Here is an 18941-nt window from a genome sequence, read left to right as displayed (position 1 = left end):
TCTCAGTGAAATCTGACTCTTAAGTCCAGCAGTGAGAGTGCGTTGATTGTTCTCATGCAAAGCTGCTTAAGTGCACAGCATTGAAGACCCCAAAGGATGAGAGTGGCCTCTAGGGAATTGGTTCAAAAGCTAATTGCAGACCTCTCGGGATTCAGCTGTGTCTGGTCAAGATAGATGTTGTTGGCAGGGCGACTAACTGACGATACCTTGAGGAATCCAGCATGCCAGTTTAATAGCCAGAGCTAGATCTAGTCTGGGGATGCAGGTTAACCCTTTCGAACACCAAACACCAAGAATGTAGGCACGTCTTTCAATACAAGCCATAGCAGTACCCAGCTCACAAAGCGCAGCACCGCCATTCCCGCCGACAGCAGTCGCTGGGGAACAAGTGCTGGCGAGCCATTTATATGCAGCTCCCCAACGATTGGTGCGATTAAGTGGAGCCGTGGCGGGCGAATCAGAGGGAAGCCGCAGAGGGTGTCGTGTGATTCTCGTGGCCGTAAAAAGTTTTGTCAATGGGGCTTAAATCCGATCAGAAATTACACCAGAGCCATTGGCAGGATTCACCCCCAGGAACCCACACTCTGCCAAATTCTGGTAAGATCGCCCCCTAGGCGTTTGAAAATAAACAAGGGAATTCTACTGCTAAACATTTCCTGTACCATTGCAAGCCTAGCCTTTAAGGAAGAAGTAACGTGAGGGACAATTTCCGCATTAGCTACTGCAGGGAGCGCTAGCTGCTGAGTATGGGCTGGGAGAGTTTTGTCAGTTGTGTTTGTATAACTGGGATTTTATGGCCGGGTGTTGCTCCCGTTCGCCGCTACCAGCCGGACTGGAAGAGTCTGGACAGCAGACCCCTGCCCGCCTGGTACGACGAGGGTAAATTTGGGATTTTCATCCACTGGGGTGTCTTTTCCGTGCCCAGCTTCGGCAACGAGTGGTTCTGGTGGAATTTGCGAGAGTTGCATCAACTGGAGTATGTGGACTTCATGAAAAAGAACTACCCAGAGGGGTTCACATACAGCCAGTTCGCCCCGGAGTTCACCGCAGAGTTCTTTGATCCGGATCAGTGGGCAGAGGTGTTTCGGAAATCCGGAGCCAGGTAACAAAGAAGAACTTGTAAATCCCAGAAAATGTTATGAATGAGTTAGTGGTGAAAGTTAATATTCACTGAGCGGTGATTATAATAGTGTTGATAAGACATCAAAAAATGTCACAAATTTAAACTGAAAAGGGCGTTTGTCAGTTTTATCAAATGTTTTGCTCAACAAACCGGCAGTATTTTTCTTTTTAATGATTCTGGGTGTGGTTAATATCAGCAAAATCACTTTAATGCTGATTTCAACAGAGTTGCTAAACTGGTTGGTGGCATTTACTTGAGGTTTGATCATATGATGCTCGGACCACATGACATTTCACAATGTGGTGCATGATCACTTGATACATACCTGGGAATGACATTGCGCCAGCTATCCCAAAGAACAAAGAACAGTACAGCACAGGAAACAGGCCCTTCGGCCCTCCAAGCCTGTGCCGCTCCTTGGTCCAACTAGACCAATCGTTTGTATCCCTCCATTCCCAGGCTGCTCATGTGACTATCCAGGTAAGTCTTAAACGATGTCAGCGTGCCTGCCTCCACCACCCTACTTGGCAGCGCATTCCAGACCCCCACCACCCTCTGTGTAAAAAACGTCCCTCTGATATCTGAGTTATACTTCGCCCCTCTCACCTTGAGCCCGTGACCTCTCGTGATCGTCACCTCCGACCTGGGAAAAAGCTGTGTGTCGTGAAGGCTGCCTTGGAGAACGCTTACCCGAAGATCAGAGGCCGAATGCCCATGACCACTGAAGTGTTCCCCAACAGGAAGATAACACTCTTGCCTGGTGATTGTAAGAGTTTTCTCAAGAGTGTCTGTAAAGACTCGCATTCCAACCATTATTTTGTAAATTGAGTTTATGTCTTTATATGCCCTGTTTGTGAACAGAACTCCCACTTACCTGATGAAGGGGCAGCGCTCTGAAAGCTAGTGGCTTGTACTACCAAATAAACCTGTTGGACTTTAACCTGGTGTTCTGAGACTTCTTACTGTGCCCACTACAGTCCAACACCAGCATCTCCACATCATGGTTATTTCACAGTCCAGAAGGCTGAGGGTGGTGTGTGGGCACCTGATTGAGGTGTACAAAATTATCAAGGATTTTTGATTTATTATTGTCACATGTACTGAGATACAGTGAAAAATGTTGCTTTGCGTTCTATCCGTTCAAATCATGCCATACATAGTTCGCAAAGAGTCACCCACAGCCACACTCTGGCATCATATTGAAACAGGGATATGGTCTGTCCCCAGTGAGATCAGTACCACATCCCCATTCTCTCTCCACTCCCTGTGCTGTGGGGACTGGCTGCAAGTATTTTAGGGCATTGTGCCGAGCTCAGATACAGATAGGATTTATAATATAAAGGAACTTTCCCCCTTCATAGAGCGGTCAGTAACCAGGGGGCATAGACTTAAGGTCAGGGGCAGGAGATTTAGAAGGGATTTGACGAAAAATAACTTCACCCAGAGGGTGATGGGAATCTGGAACTTACTTCCTGAAAGGGTAGTAGAGGTGGGAACCCAACATTTAAGAAGTATTTAGATGAGCACCTCAAACAGCACAGCACAGAAGGCTGTGGATGAAGTGCTGGAAAATGGCATTAGAATAGATAGGTGCTTTATGGCTGGTGCAGACGCGATGGGCTAAAGGACATCTTTTTGTGCTGTAAAACCCAATGACTCTCTATTTCCAAATGGGTTCTGTTGTTGATAGATAAGATTACTGTGACCGAACCTTTGGAGTTGGGTATTTTTACAATCTACTGCACTTATCCATTATTTTTATAAGAACATAAGAAATAGGAGCATGAGTAGGCCATTCAGCCTTTGAGCCCATTCTGCCATTCAATGTGATCGTGGCTGATCTATTTCAAAACCATTTTCCTGCTTTATCTCCTTGATGTTTCTAATGTGTAGAAATTATTGATCTCAGTTTTCAACATACTCAATGACCACAGCCCTCCGGGGCAGAGGATTCCAAAGACTCACCACCCTCTCAGTGAAGGAATTGCTCCTCATCTCAATGCTAAATTCAGAAAGAGTGCCCCCTGGTTTGGACCACCAGGGGAAACCTCCTTCCTGCATCTATCCTGTCAAAAGAACAAAGAAACATATGGTACAGGAACAGGCCCTTCGGCCCTCCAGATCTGTGTTGAGCCTTGTAATAATGTTGTACGTTTGAATGAGATCACCTCTCGTTCTTCTAAACTCTAGAGAATAAAGGCCCTGTCTATTTCATCTTTCCTCATAGGACAGGGCCTGTACCCCAGGAATTATTTTGATGAACCTTAGTTGGATCCTTTGGTAAGGAGATCTACACTGCACACAATACTCAAGGTGTGGTCTCACTAAGGCTATATATAATTATAATAAGACATGTTTTCTCCAATACTCAAATCCTCTTGTAACAAAATTGTTAAAACATATTATTTAAAGTCTGTCCTATTGATGGGCAGTAGGTCATCTGTCTTCATGTCCCACCATGATAGCTTGAATGTTCTGTTTAGTTAGTATGACCATAATGTTCTGACAGAAACATTATAGAATCCCAACAGTGCAGAAGGAGGCCATTCGGCCCATGAAGCCTGCACTAACAACAACCCCACCCAAGCCCTATCCCCATAGCCCCACATATTTACCCTACTAACACCCCTGACATCCCCTGAACACTAAAGGACAATTTAGCATGGCCAATCAACCTAACCCACACATTTTTGAACTGTGGGAGGAAACCAGAGAACCTGGAGGAAACCCACACAGACACGAGGAGAATGTGCAAATTCCACACAGCCAGTCACCCAAGCTGGGAATTGAACCCAGGTCCCTGGCATTGTGAGGCAGTAGTGCTAACCACTGTGCCACCAAGCCGCCCCTATTTTTGACACAGTCATTGCAAGAGTCATTTTATTCTGCAATGAGTTATAGTATTGCAGTCTGTGAGGTGAGAATTGATGGTTGTTACATCCCCAGTGATGGACTGGTGTTTTCTATGAACATATCCCTTCATTGCAATTATTTGTAGATCAGATTCAGTTACCAAAATAGCCTCTAAAATCACATTAAATTTGTTAATTTGCTACGTACGTCCTGCATATTTGTTGCTATGCATTGACTTTGATGCAGTAATCTCATTTACAATACCAGAACTCCTTTGGAGGTATTCCAGTATGTATTTCTTGATTTCACTTGTGTGACCTGAGGAAAAATATATGGGTGGGAAGAAAATCTTTACAATAGTTGCCAAAAGCTAAACACAAAAAATCTGAAATAAAGTTCAAGCAATTATCTGTGCAACGTAGGTTAGTTTGAACCCAGTGCTTCTCCTAGAGCCGACTTTGCTTTGTAATAACCTAGACCACACAGGTTCAAGGTTAGAGGGGGTATCAGGATAACCCTTTTCTTCCTGGGGATGGTGTGTGTCTGAAATTCACTACCCGGATTGATGGTTGAGTCACAAACCCTCAGCTCATTTCAAACGTACCTGAACATTTCCTGACGTGCTGTTAGGCTGTGGAGTGGGAGATGGATGGCGGGATTAGAATAGCCAGCGGGTTTTTCCAGCCGGCATGGACACCATGGCCCAAATGACCTCTTTCTGTGGCATAGCTTTTCTGTGGTTCTAATACCCAGAAGTGTCGGGGACATTGGTATTGATTCTCAAGCAGCTTTCTTGTGGTTTGTGCTTTCAGGTATGTGGTTCTGACAAGCAAGCACCATGAAGGATTCACAAACTGGGGATCACCAGTGTCCTGGAACTGGAACTCAATTGACACGGGTCCTCATCGAGATTTGGTGGGTGACCTGGGAGTCGCAGTTCGAAAACGGTTTGTATTTAATTTTGTGTAATTGGGGAAATTGCAATGTATTTACAATCGCATTGCTACATACTGACAATTAAAACCCGCAGCTAATCCCACAGAATATAGACAGAGTGGTACCAAAATACACCATTCCGAGTCCATCTGGATTTGTTCAATGATGTCTTTACAAAGTTTAACACTAAATTAGAAACACACTGGGAATTAGTAACCTGGTACAATGTGCATAGACTTCCCTGTGTGGGGAATTGCTGCAGCTATTCAACTGTCCTAAAGCAGGCTTTGTGATGATATGATTTTGTTTTTATTTCTTGTATTTACAGAAATGTTAACTAAAATTACAGCAATTCCTTGTAATCATTATTTTATTTTCTGCGACATTTTATAAATTCAACAGGAATATCCCCACAGTGATATTGGAAATTGAAGTGAAACTTGCTGACAAGTTTGCCAAAAGTTTAGCATTTCTGTTTTTTAGCTTTTGAAACTTCAGGTGGCAAATGTATGCCCAAGCAAATAAGGGAAGGGGGGGGAGAGCTGTGTTAAAAGAAACCATTAATATTTCACTGAGGTTTCTATTCTCAAAAAATGAGGATTATTTAGTGAGCCATTGAAATGCACTGATGTGGATAATGGTCTGGCTAAATCCTGCAGAGGCCCACAAGCACTCTTAAAAGTCCATTCACTGACCGCTCCATGTATACCTATCCTTCTCAACATTTACCCTCCCCCTCAATACAGAGTCAGTCAATGTGTTTGAGGCTTTCATTCCCTCATTGCCACATCTTTTGTTTTGCACCTTTATTAGTTACAATCTTGTGGATTCTTAATTGCTCCGTGAAGTCTTAATGTTTCTTCATCTACTGCCTTACTTATCTTGTAAAAAGATTCAGAAGGTTGTCCCTGAGGTTATTTATACTGACTATAGTTGTTTCACTATTGATCTTCTACTGTTGGGTGGTTTTTTTCCTATTGTGTGAAAGTTTGGAAAATGTAATGAATGGTCCATTTTGAAATTTAATATATCAAACATTTTCTTCTGTTGCAATAGGAATATAACTTATGGAGTGTACCACTCCCTCCTTGATTGGTTTCATCCTTTCTACCTGTATGATAAACAGAACCATTTCAAGACTCAGAAATTTGTTGTGGAGAAAGCATTACCAGAGCTGCATGAGTTGGTTATGAGGTAATGGAATATTCTCTTCTACAATATTGTCTGTGAGCGCACATCATTACTGAGACACAGCGTATGCACTGGGTGATGACATTCAAACTCAATTCACTTCTTCACCTTTACTAAGAGTATTTCAATCCCTATAGTTGGCTGGGATCATCAGTTTAAATGTAGTTGAGGGCAGGAGAGAGAGCACCATCTCAACTGAAAATGCTGCCCCAAAGTAAGTAAACTTGCCTGGAAACTATGCTGTGTGATATTACTGTGTGAATTAAATTCCTTTATACCAGATTGTTCAACAACCTTGCTAAGATAGCGACAGAACCATTTCAGACACATCGGCCGGAATTTTACCGTCCCTCCAGCCATGGGAATTGGAGTGGGCGAGGGGCGGACAATGGGAAGGTCCATTGACTTCAGGCAAGATTTTACGGTTTCAGTAGAAGCAAGGCCATAAAATCCCGCCCATAATGTGGTATTTGCGCAATAATATTGCGTAGTATAATTTCCAGGCTTATAGGTAAGGTGGTATGATATTTTGTAATTCCTTCTTGTTAGTTTTTAACACCATCCAGGATAGATACCAAAAGATGGCACTAATTCTCAGTGTCAATAATCCTGTTACAAGACAGTAATCACCCTGTGTCTTTCAGGAAAGATATAAAAGCTGCATTTAAAATTGGTTAAACTGCCATTACAAATAATGATCAGAGCCAGTTTTTAAAAAGACTGCACTTGTTATTCTGGGAATAGCGAGCAATTTTGTTTTCTTTGCCCCTGACAGATATAAACCAGATATAATCTGGTCAGATGGAGACTGGGAAGCACCAGATACCTACTGGAACTCCACTGGATTTCTGGCCTGGCTTTACAACGATAGCCCCGTCAAGGTACTTATTAGCAATATTCACAAGATCGTTGCGGGCGATTATTATTAACTCACTTTTAATTTGTTAATCTATTTGGGATCAGATATGTTACACTGTTCTTTTGTTCCTTTTTACCCTGCATATTCAGCATTATGTGTAAAGTTGTTCCATTTCCCTTGTAAACAACACTCACCCCTCCCAGCTTCTACCTGCTTTAGTTGTTCCTTCATTTCATTGAATTTAGCTATGTTAAAATTACATATTTGCCTTCTGTCCTGGTAGTTCTTGACTGCAGCTCATGTTAAACTTGACCATTCTTTGGTCACTGTCTCCCTCCCCACCTATAGGGATGGTCTAACCTCCACCTTGTATACATTAAGTCATTTTGGCAGATAGGTAAACCATTCAGCCTATCGAGTTTTTGCTGGAATTTGGGGTCATTGAGAGATACCATCAGAAGGTGAGCATTGTCTCTTGTGATTGTCTTGGTGAACTGGGTTATGAACTGCTTGAGTTTTTCAGAGTTTGTATAAAGCTGATAGAAATGTCCCTTTAAAATCGCATTCTAGTTCTAAGTGCCCTTCCTATTTCTTTGATTGCCTTTATACCAGTACTATCCTGGTTGTTTGTTACAGCACCCTTTGTGTTAGCTTGGGGTTTTCGCCACATTAGAGATGTTCACTTTGAGCTTCCTATCTTTAGCAGTATCTGCTGTTTTTCTTTTCCAAGTGTTCTCACATAGAGTCAAAAAAGTCACCTTCTTTTTGTCCCCTCCATCCTTTCTTTCTGAGTTATCTGTAACCTCCGAATGGTCTCTATTTCCCCAGTTATCTACTTTTCCTCAAATTGAGTGGTATGCAGACAGACTGAAACCATTCTCACTGCCATCCCCCTTTCCAATCATATACATCTGTAAAATTCTTCAATCGCTTTGTCAGATGTTGACAGTGCAGCACAATTGTTCGTGGGGGGGGCGGGGGGGGGGGGGGGGCGGGGGCGGGGTGCAGTTAGTGCTTCTGGACAAAGGTCGTGCAGATGCCTACCTGAGAACCTTTGAGAGGGATTCCCCAGCACATATTTGGGGAACTTCTCAAATCTGATGTTGTGAAGCCAGATAGTTGTGGCCCCACGATCTAAAATTGTTGAATTCAAGTCCTGAACCAACATCAGGTGAATAAAAAAGACAAGATTATCTGGTCAATATCTCATTTCTCTTTTGGGATCTTGCTGTGCATCAGTTAGCTGCCATGTTTCCTACATTCCATCAGGGATTACATTTCAGAAGCACTGCACTGTACGTAAATCAATTGGTGGCATCCTAAGGTTGTGAAAGGCACTGCATAAATATCTGTTCCTTTATCTTTGTTGCTAGGATACTGTCGTAACCAATGACCGTTGGGGAATTGGCTGTCGCTGTAAACATGGCGGGTTCTTCAACTGTGCAGACAAATACAGCCCCACTAAACTGCAAAACCACAAATGGGAGAAATGCACGACGGTCGACAGAAGGTCATGGGGATATCGCAGAAACATGCACTTGAGTGAAGTATTGGATGTGCCATCCATTATCAGTGTACGTGCTCCTGATTAATCAATAGTGAATAGCACTAGAATGATAAATACAAGTGAAGGTGCATTGGAGCTCTGGTGTGAGCTTCCTTGCGAACAAGTGAATCAGAATATTTCTAAAGGTCAGCTGAACCAATGTTATCAGGGAGGTTTCCAGGTTGTTACACAGTCTGTGCTGAGATATTACAATTGGCCTGAATCTTGCTGAATTTGGGAAGGATGCTTTTGATTACCAGCAAGCCCGCTACGTTGAAAGTGCATGGATGTTGGGTGCAGCAGTGATGCCTCTGCAGTAATTAGCCTGTTGATGCTCCAAATCACCACTCTCACATAACCATAAGGCTTTGAAAGTTCCTATCAATCCAAATGATAGAAGGAGCTGAAGGAACTTTAGAGGCAGAGGGGAGAAAATAGATGAGCTGCAATAATCGGCAGCATAAAGTAATTCTGTATATTTAAATGGGGATTGTTTGACAAAAAATGACTGACAAACCATTTATTTTTATTTAGAGAGAGAAAAGAGCTGTAAGAGATAAATGAGCATTTTGATCACTGGTTTTTGACATGATTTATGTTAATGACAAAAAAATGTGTCAGTTATTTTTCCAATGTTAATCATATGACCTTAGGGTTATTTATTTAGGAGAAAATGAAATGATGTAGACAGCGGGAATACAGTAAGTTCTCTGAATGTGTTGGGTGCTGTAGAACCCACAAACAATTTTGTGTTCCATTCCTGCTATGAGGCCAAGACTGAAAACAGCAACAATGGACAATATAGACAGTAGCTCTATCTCACTGACTTTTCTTTCTCCCACAGAATTTGATGGGCGCTGTGTCTTTTGGAGGCAACTTGCTGCTTAATATTGGTCCGACCAAAGAAGGCACTATCCCTGTCATTTTCCAAGAAAGGCTGGAGGCCATTGGACAATGGTTAAATGTTAATGGTGAAGCAATATATGCATCAAAGCCATGGCGAGTGCAGAAGGAAAACTCTACAGACATATGGTAAAGTCTGTCAGGGTTAAATATAGCAGTTGTGTTTCTCTTCTCTTCACTTCATTGCCCCCTTCTTCACAGTTATCTTCAGTTGAACCCCATGCTTAAAGACAAAGTGAGAAACATAGAACAACTTTGATACTGCTGATATGCAGAGAGTGCAATGGACAAGGAATAGATACTAAGCAGAAGGAGGGAAAGTGAAAAAGAGAGGCTGTGGGAGGGAAAGAGGTGAGAGGTCAGAGAGACGGAAGCTCGAGAGGACAGGTACACAGTGAATGAAGAAGCAGCATTCAATGGTGGAGTAGAGTGTGGGTGTTAGGGACCAGATCAGAAACTCCCAGGTATATGATGAAATTAACTTAGCCCCTAACATTTTATGATTTTGGCATTAGGGTGAGCGTAAGGTATTCTGCATCCAGGTACAATTCAATTGATCGACTGGGAAACTTTTATCAAAACAAACTTTATTTAACAACACAGTTAGAATATAACAAAAAGATTTAGCTGAGAGTCATAGAGGTTTACAGCATGGAAATAGGCCCTTCGGTCCAACTTGTCCATGCCACCCTTTTTTTTATAAACCCCTAAGCTACTCCCAATTGCCCTCATTTGGCCCATATCCCTTTATACCCATCTTACCTATGTAACTATCTAAATGCTTTTTTAAAGACAAAATTGTACCCACCTCTACTGCTACCTCTGGACACTCACCACCCTCTGTGAGAAAGAATTGCCCCTCTGGACCCTTTTGTATCTCTCCCCTCTCACCTTAAACCTATGCCCTTTCGTTTTAGACTCCACTACCTATGGAAAAATATATTGACTATCTAGCTGATTTATGCCCCTCATTATTTTATAAACCTATAAGATCACCCCTCAGCCTTCTACACTCCGGAGAAAAAAGTCCCAGTCTATCCAGCCTCTCCTTATAACTCAAACCATCAAGTCCCGGTAGCATCCTAGTAAATCTTTTCTGCACTCTTTCTAGTTTAATAATATCCTTTCTATAATAGGGTGACCAGAACTGTACACAGTATTCCAAGTGTGGCCTTACCAATGTCTTGTACAACTTCAACAAGATGTCCCAACTCATGTTCTGACCAATGAAACAAAGCACCACTCTTCACCACTCTGTCCACCTGTGACTCCACTTTCAAGGAGCTATGAACCTCTACCCCTAGATCTTTTTGTTCTGTAACTCTCCACAACGTCCTAACATTAACGGAGTAAGTCCTGCCCTGGTTCAATCTACCAAAATGCATCACCTTGCATTTATCTAAATTAAACTCCATCTGCCATTTGTCAGCCCACTGGCCCAATTGATCAAGATCACGTTGCAATCCGAGTTAACCTTCTTCACTGTCCACTATGCCACCAATCTTGGTGTCATCTGCAAACTTACTAACCATGCCTCCTATATTCTCATCCAAATCATTAATATAAATGACAAATAACAGTGGACCCAGCACCGATCCCTGAGGCACACTGCTGGTCACAGGTCTCCAGTTTGAAAAACAACCCTGTAAACCACCCTCTGTCTTCTGTCATCATGCCAATTTTGTATCCATTTAGCTACCTCACCCTGGATCTCGTGAGATTTAACCTTATGCAACAACCTACTATGTGGCACCTTGGCAAAGGCCTTGTTAAAGTCCCTGTAGACAACATCAACTGCACTGCCCTCATCTAACTTCTTGGTTACCCCTTCAAAAAACTCAATCAAATTTGTGAGACATGATTTTCCACTCACAAAGCCTAATCAGTTCCTAATCAGTCCTTGCATCTCTAAATGCCTGTAGATCCTGTCTCTCAAAATACCTTCCAACAACTTACCCACCACAGATGTGAGGCTCACTAGCCTGTAGTTCCCAGGCTTTTCCCTGCAGCCCTTTTTAAACAAAGGCACAACATTTGCCACCCTCCAATCTTCAGGCACTTCACCTGTGACTATCGATGATACAAATATCTCTGCTAGGAGACCCGCAATTTCCTCCCTAGCCTCCCACAATGTCATGAGATACACTTCATCAATCCCGGGGATTTATCTGCCTTGATGCGCTTTAAGACTTCCAGTACCTCCTTCCCTGCAATATGTACACTCCTCAAGACATCACTATTTATTTCCCCAAGTTCTCTAACATCCATGCTTTCCTCAACAGTAAATATTGATGAGAAATATTCATTTAAGATCTCACCCATGTTTATCAATTAAAATATTTAAACATGGCAAAGTATAATTCTTAACAGCTATCCACCACTATAGTTCCAATTGAAGCAGTATCCTCTAGACATAAATCCCTTCTTCAGAACCAGTTAGCACCAAGAATCGATATGCTTACGTGGATGCAAGATTTGCAGCTTTTTATTGTCACAGTGGGGAACAAGGAGATCTCAGGGGGCGGCAGGATGTAGCTGGCAGTGATCGTTCAGGTTGTTTCAGATGTGGCGATGGAGGGGTTTGAACAAAGGATAAGAACCATGATCAATAAAAGCATAAAAACAACAAATATTGAAAAAATTATCTTCACAAAGTAATCTTTGTGGATTATCCCTACAGCAACATATTGATCAATCCTAGAAACCCTACAGTGCAGAAGGAGGCCATTCAGCCCATTGAGTCTGCACCGGCAACAGAGCATCCTACCCAGGCCCTATCCCCGTAAACACATGAATTTACCCTGCTAATCCCCCTAACCCACACATCCTTGGACACTAAGGAGCAATTTAGCATGATCAACCCATCTAACCTGCCCATTTTTGGACTATGGGAGGAAACCAGAGCACCCGGAGGAAATCCACGCAGACATAGGGAGAACGCGCAAACTCCACACAGACAGTGCCCAAGGTTGGAATCGAACACGGGCCCCTGGTGCTGTGAGGCAGCAGCGCTAACCACTGTGCCACTGTGATATGTTCTGATTGAATGTATTGCCTCTTCAATGTCAATATTAAAATCCAATTACTGGATGTGTCGCAGCAGATTCCATAATGCTACTTATTTCCCTATTCCTTTTCAATAATTTTTTTCATGAGGTATTCCCCTCATGGGCCACTATAGACCCATGGCTTATGATCAGAGTATTGGGAATGCCTTAAGGACAAGATGGAATTACGTAGTGGTGCAGTTTTGTGGAAGTGAAGCTACATCTTTGGACTTCAGATTTAGATGTGCACAATTCTTTGCACAATTTCAACACTCACGTTCTCCCTGAGACTAGAAATGTTCTGATGTATGATGGGATAAATCCTAAATCCAGTGGAAATTATGCTAAACAATTCATTTATTTTTGTGTTTTTAGGGGGGAAAAAAAGTCAAATAAAGAGTTGATGAATCTTTTTGATTTTGGATATTTTCTTGTGGATTGTGTAATTGAATAATCAATCAGACAGCAGGTCACAATTATTGTACAAATATTAATGTGTTGCAACTTTGCTGTTTCCTTTTTTTAATCATGTTTTCCACAAGCCTTTGTCTTTAATTTGGTGTTTACCTGTGTGATGTGTCTTTGCATGCAGGTACACTAGTAAGGGCACTTCAGTTTATGCAGTGTTCATTAACTGGCCCAGTGATAATGTCCTAGAACTGGAATCTCCAAAGAGCTCATCAAACACCAAAGTAAGTGCCTAGGATTTGTTCCCTTCTGTGGCTGTTTCTTCACCTTTATCTGACCTGTCCACAGCTGTCTCCTCTGGAACCACAGAAGGAGCTGGACACCTGACATATTTAAGATTACTGTTAATCCCATGAACCAGCAGACAGTAACACTCCATTGTTGGTTTTGCCTCTGGTAGTTATCAAGAAAGTTACAAGAATGTTACTCCAGTTCTGCAATTGGTTAATAAGATCCAATAAGGTTGAATAGAGAAAATCTGAGTTGTCTGATATTTCTTTGTCATTTGAACTTTGTTTCTTTTTGTCTTGTTAAATCCATTATTTTTGCTTTTTGCAAGCTCTACTTAACCTCTCTTATTCCTTTGTCTCACTCTCACATTTTAATCTTTAACTATGTTTCTCTTTTGCCACTCAAAACATCCCTTACTCTCAAACTCTACCTTCCACAAACTTTATTTCAGCCAAATCTCTTCTGCCCTTGCTCGCACCAAGTTCCCTTCACCCATCCCCCACTGGCTGATCTACATCACAACTTTAACCATTAAGCAACACTACACTTTACAATTCTATTGTTTTCAGATTCATCCGTGCTCTTCCACCCCACGTCCCTCTTGAGATATCGGCTCTCCTCTAATTCCGGCCTTTGGAAAATCCCCAATATTAGTCACTTCATCATTGATAGCCATGCATTAAGCTGGCAAGAAGCTAAACTCTGCGACCTCTCTTTCCACCATAAGGCTCTCCTTAAAATCTACTTCTTTGACCAAGATTTTGATTATCTACCCTAATAACATTACGTGGCTCAGTGAGATTTTGCTTTACACAATGCTCCTGTGAAACATCTTGGGATCTTTTATGGCATTAAATATGCCACATAAATACCTGTTGCTGTTGTCTCCAGTTATATACTGTTTGCTAATTCTTTAATACATTGAATGTCTTTTCGAATTTGCACATTTGGTGTAGCTTGCTGTTATAATTTTTATTTCACTTTATGAATTTGAAGTTATATTTTTACCTTCTCTTGTGTTGCTAAGGACACGCCAGCCTAAAATCGCCCTCATACTCCTTTTGCACCCAGGTATCTCTTTCTCTTCTGCACCTCCCTCCTCCGCATCCCCTCTTTGACTGGTAACAAAATCACAAAGTAATGATTTAGTCATTCTGCCACTTCCCTATCCTCGGTCACTCTCCCCTTTACAAAACTCCACACTGCTATTGACTGATCCAGTATCATTCTTTGAAATATTTTGACACGTATTTCACAAAATATAACAAACCATTTTTATTCAATGAGACGCAATGGTCAGAATTCTCTGGCCGGAATTCTCCGACCTCACCAGTGGCTGGGATTCTCCAGTCCCGCTGCAATGATTGGAGTTTTGGCTGAGCGCCAAATTCTCCAATCCTGCTGGCAGCTGTGGCGGAGCGAACGAGATCGGAGAATCGTGGCCACTCTCTTGAATCCTTGTGTACCATAACTGAGGACATTTTCCTAGTTCCATCAGATTTCTACATTATATTCATATAATTCCCACAGCAGTTATATCCACCAGAAACAAGACCTTCAGATAGACGAAAAAGGTAGGTGGCAGGCTTTTTGAATAATTCTTATGTATGCTTCAGAACACGATTTTGTGTCACTTCCTTTCTGTTAGGATATCGCTGGAGCAATTATGTGGCTTGTTTGGGAGTCAAAGTACTTTGTCCCACACTGTTCAACCTTGCTCTTCCTATGCGCTCAGCCTTGGCTTTTGGCTGCGTGTATAGAATGCTTGGATCTCTTGGGCGCAAGCTCTCTCAATGAACTCATGTTGTTTCCAGCAAGCCATCATCACTGACATCTCTGTGATCCACGTGGCCTCTTCCAGCCGGCTCTCCCTGTTGGCCGGCACCTGCGCCTTGTTGGGCCTCAGCACTGACTTGCCATGCTGCTTGCTGACTAGCCGGGCCACCCAAGCTGGACATTCACTCCGGGCACTACCATCACCGCCGAACTGCAACCGTGCTTGCGCCACCCCACTGCCTTCTCTTATTCCTGATATGCTTAAAGGACATCATGCAATTGCAATATTTTGTTTTATATTCATTTAATGTTTCTTTTTTACATCTCTCAGCAGTTTCTTGACCTTCATTAGCTTGATTTTCTTGTTGTTCAGCCTTATTACTGTCTATTCCTTTCCTGGATATTTCAGAATTATTCTGGTTCCTTCGATGACATCCCTTTTCTTTCATGTTAGCTTAGCTTTCCTGTTACATGTTAAAAAAACAGAGGGGGGAATCCTCCCATCCTGCCCACCACGGGAATCATAGCGGGCAGCGGGGAGGACCACGCAAAGGTCCATTGGCCTCCGGCAGGATTCTCCGGTTTTGAGGCGAGCACGGCCGGAGAATCCCACCCAGATATTGTGTTCACTGGGACCCAAATGGTCTCCCCACTTAAACTTGGCTTATTGGCATATCCTTTGTGGCCAGGTGGGAATTCAGAACTGCTGCCCCCTTTCCTGTAAGATTTGTGAATTCTACCTATTTATCTCCACTGACAACTTTTCTTATGCTCAGGCAAGCGGACGGTTTTGAAATGTACTCATTGCAAATTAATGAGGTTTGATAAATTCCTAATTCACGTAGTTAGTGCTGGACAAGATAACCTTTCTCAAAAGTTTAAGTACCTCCATGTATCTGGCTATAAATTAGTCAAAAGTCAAAACTATGAATCCAGTTAGAGACACAAGCCTGGACTTGTCCCTCCCTTCTGCCCAGCAGGATATTATGGTCCTCCACCGAGATTTAAATGGCTTGCCACAGCCACTGGGCAGAGAGACATGCTGTAGCAGGACTGTAAATCCTGGCTGCGGCGGGACTGTAAAATCCTGGCCATTAAAAGCTGCATGAAACTTGATGGTTTCATTAGCCATCTTCAACAACCACCATAATATCACACTGAAGAATATGGAGCACAGTTTGAAGGAATATCGGAATTACTGGATTTACTTGTGGGGGAAACAGGGGAGAGAAGGTTTCCTCAGGAAAGTAACCAATTGTGTAGACTGTTTGGTGAAGTGGATTGTATGCAGTCTGGGAAAGAAACAAGCTTGTTGTGTTGAATGTCCTTGTGTTCTATCTCCAGGTGACAATGCTGGGAATTTCCGAGCCTCTGAAATGGACGAGTTCCCCAAGGTGGGGAATCCTCATCTTCCTGTCCTCTATTTCTCCGTTTAATCTCCCATTGGGATATGGTTGGACAGTGAAACTCGAAGGAGTTTCATAATCCGGAGAAGCTGTCTGTTTATTTGAGAAGAAGCTCGGTCCTTTGAAGCAGCTCTTGGTTTAAAAAGATTGAGGACCTTTGCACTTATGTGACAAAACAATTGCTTTTAAATTTTTGATATAAATCAGCATGATTCATTTTTTTCGATTATGATTATATATCAATGTGATTTTTTTTTCCTGTTTCGATAACTATATCATCAATTTGATTCACTGCTCCCTTTTGAAATGCCAGGCTTAGAATTTGGCAGTGTCAAAAGGATGGATAAAAACTGGTGCTAGGTTATTGTACAGATTGTAGCTTACGTTGCTCCACTAGCCATTGCAAGGCTTAGTGGCAGAAATTGACTCTCTTGGTGCTATTGTTTGGTTTTCCGGGGTCCGTTCTTTCTCACTAACTCCTTTATGAAATGATGCAGTCATCTTCACTACTGTGTTTGTCTTGATTTTGTTAAAAGTTTTGCTTTACGTGGATAAGCTTACACAAATACCAAAGAGTGTGTACATATATGTTATTAAAAATTGGAATCTGGAAATAAGATGTTTTTGTTAATTTATTATAAATATATCTCCCCCACTCCTTCTCCAAAATGAAAATACTAACTCTTTTTGGCACAAGGTAACTTATTACGAATGAATCATACATCTGCAACCCCTTCTAAAAATGAACGATGTGGCGATGTCGGCGTTAGACTGGGGTGGGCACAAGTAAGAAGTCTCACAACACCAGGTTAAAGTCCAACAGGCTTATTTGGAATCATGAGCTTTTGGAGCGCTGCTCCTTCCTCAGGTGAGTGAGGCACTCAGCTGAGAAAGGAGCAGCGCTCCGAAAGCTCGTGATTCCAAATAAACCTGTTGGACTTCAACCTGGTGTTATGAGACTTCTTACTTAAAATTGAATGGTAAGCAGTCAGCGCACTCCAGCATTGTTTCTTTTCATCCTTCCAATTTCAAGTTCCTTTCCTCTCAATATTTCTGTTTAAAGTTACTGATGATGAACACGTCTAGATACTGACTTCAAAAAACAAGGTACAAGGGGAATACACGCAAATTAATCCCACAGCACCAAGCCAGACTTCAAACCATTAAACAAATGGTTTAATTCACATGTACTTCACATTTTGGTGATTTTGTTTTCCTGAGGTAATGCACCTTCTCATATGATCATCGTGCTTCAATGAGACATAGATTGGAACCCCTTAGCATTGAAGCATCATAGTTGAATTAAAGATATATACCACTTTATAGAGGTGGTTAACTCACTAAGTGTACCCACCCATGCCATGCATTACATACATTGAATGTTTGAACAAAAATACAGAAAAACGAGAGGAATGTTGGCTGTCTGAAATATCTTTAGTAAATTTCTCCAGCCTGGTGAGACCAGATGAAGCTATGATCCGGTTTGTATGCTTGACTTTGAACTCCAGAATGGATTTTATCTCCAAAGCGAAAGGGGTAGCTCTGAGTAAGAAACGTGCCCCAGCTTATGAAAATATATTGGATGGGATTCTCTGATCTTTTCCATTCCCGCTTCACTGCCAGCGAGAATGGAGAATTTGGTGCTCAGCCTTGGAGGTTTTCGGCAATTATGTTGAAAACAAAGAGTGTGTTTAAAATTGTCCCAGACGTCCTCTTATTTTCCAATGGATATTTGGATTGTGGATATTTGAAGTCATACAGAAGCAGAATTAGAATAATTATTCTACATCCCCAATAACCATCACCCTTCCATTAAACTTAAAGCTACACGCAAGGAAAGTGATAATTTCCTGGACCTCGTCAGCGACTGGGATGCATGCCAAGAAAGCTGTTTATTGGCTTCTTTTCCGAAACATCTTCATGGTCCATTACGGTCCCAATCTCTGGTCTTATTAATGCTGCTCTTATGGATTTATTCGAATATCCTATCGTATAAGTGTGCTGAACAACTGTCTGAGCACCATCTATATTCGGGCAGTGTTACTGTGACTATGACCCTCTGCTTCAATAGAACAATTTATTCAGATTTTTCCGTGAATCTGTGAAGTGGAAGTCAAAGCAAATACTTGAGTCTCTAAAACATCATTTTGATAGAGTCCAACTTTGCTGAATATATGCTGTACCTTTTTGTTTCCTTCATATTGTTTGTCTTGGACTTGGTGATGAATTACTTTAACTTGAGAAACTGTGTCAATTTTTTTTGTATAGTGAGTTTCTTACCGCATGTTTTTAATTAAGGAGGCATATTGCCATTTAATACTATGAACTCGGTGCCGCTGCAGTGAATCGAGTTTTGCCAAATTCTCCATTCTCGCTGGCAGCACATGAATGAGATCGGAGAATCCCGCCCACAATACAAAATACAGCTGGCGTAACCTAGCAACAAAAATGTTTTTTTTCAAAATAGCTGACTCGCCCTACTGGATGCAATAAAAACAACACTCTAAGGACATAGTCCACTGACTGGTGAGGTCACAGTGAATGTGTTTTCATCATGTAAACAAAGCCAAAAGATTTCAGCCAGGTAGTTGCTACCGTGATA

The 18941-nt window shown here is 42.0% G+C and overlaps 1 protein-coding gene and 1 pseudogene across 1 annotated transcript; one reads left to right on the top strand and one right to left on the bottom strand.

Annotated features, from left to right (window-relative positions):
- Positions 1 to 659: 659 nt before the first annotated feature.
- LOC144509251 (tissue alpha-L-fucosidase-like) lies at positions 660 to 16956 on the top strand. The gene is made up of 8 exons (XM_078237823.1): positions 660 to 1102; positions 4789 to 4923; positions 5969 to 6106; positions 6879 to 6984; positions 8336 to 8536; positions 9353 to 9540; positions 13051 to 13150; positions 16278 to 16956. Exons 1-8 carry the CDS (start codon positions 747 to 749, stop codon positions 16416 to 16418), a joined length of 1365 nt encoding a protein of 454 aa, XP_078093949.1. The 5' UTR covers positions 660 to 746; the 3' UTR covers positions 16419 to 16956.
- LOC144509475 (small ribosomal subunit protein mS37 pseudogene) lies at positions 14759 to 15382 on the bottom strand (annotated as a pseudogene).
- Positions 16957 to 18941: the final 1985 nt, after the last annotated feature.

Source organism: Mustelus asterias, chromosome 21 (genome assembly GCF_964213995.1).
Source record: "Mustelus asterias chromosome 21, sMusAst1.hap1.1, whole genome shotgun sequence".
Lineage (NCBI taxonomy): Eukaryota > Metazoa > Chordata > Chondrichthyes > Carcharhiniformes > Triakidae > Mustelus > Mustelus asterias.
The sequence above is the reverse complement of the archived record's forward strand: the minus strand, read 5'-3'. Positions and strand labels throughout refer to the sequence as shown.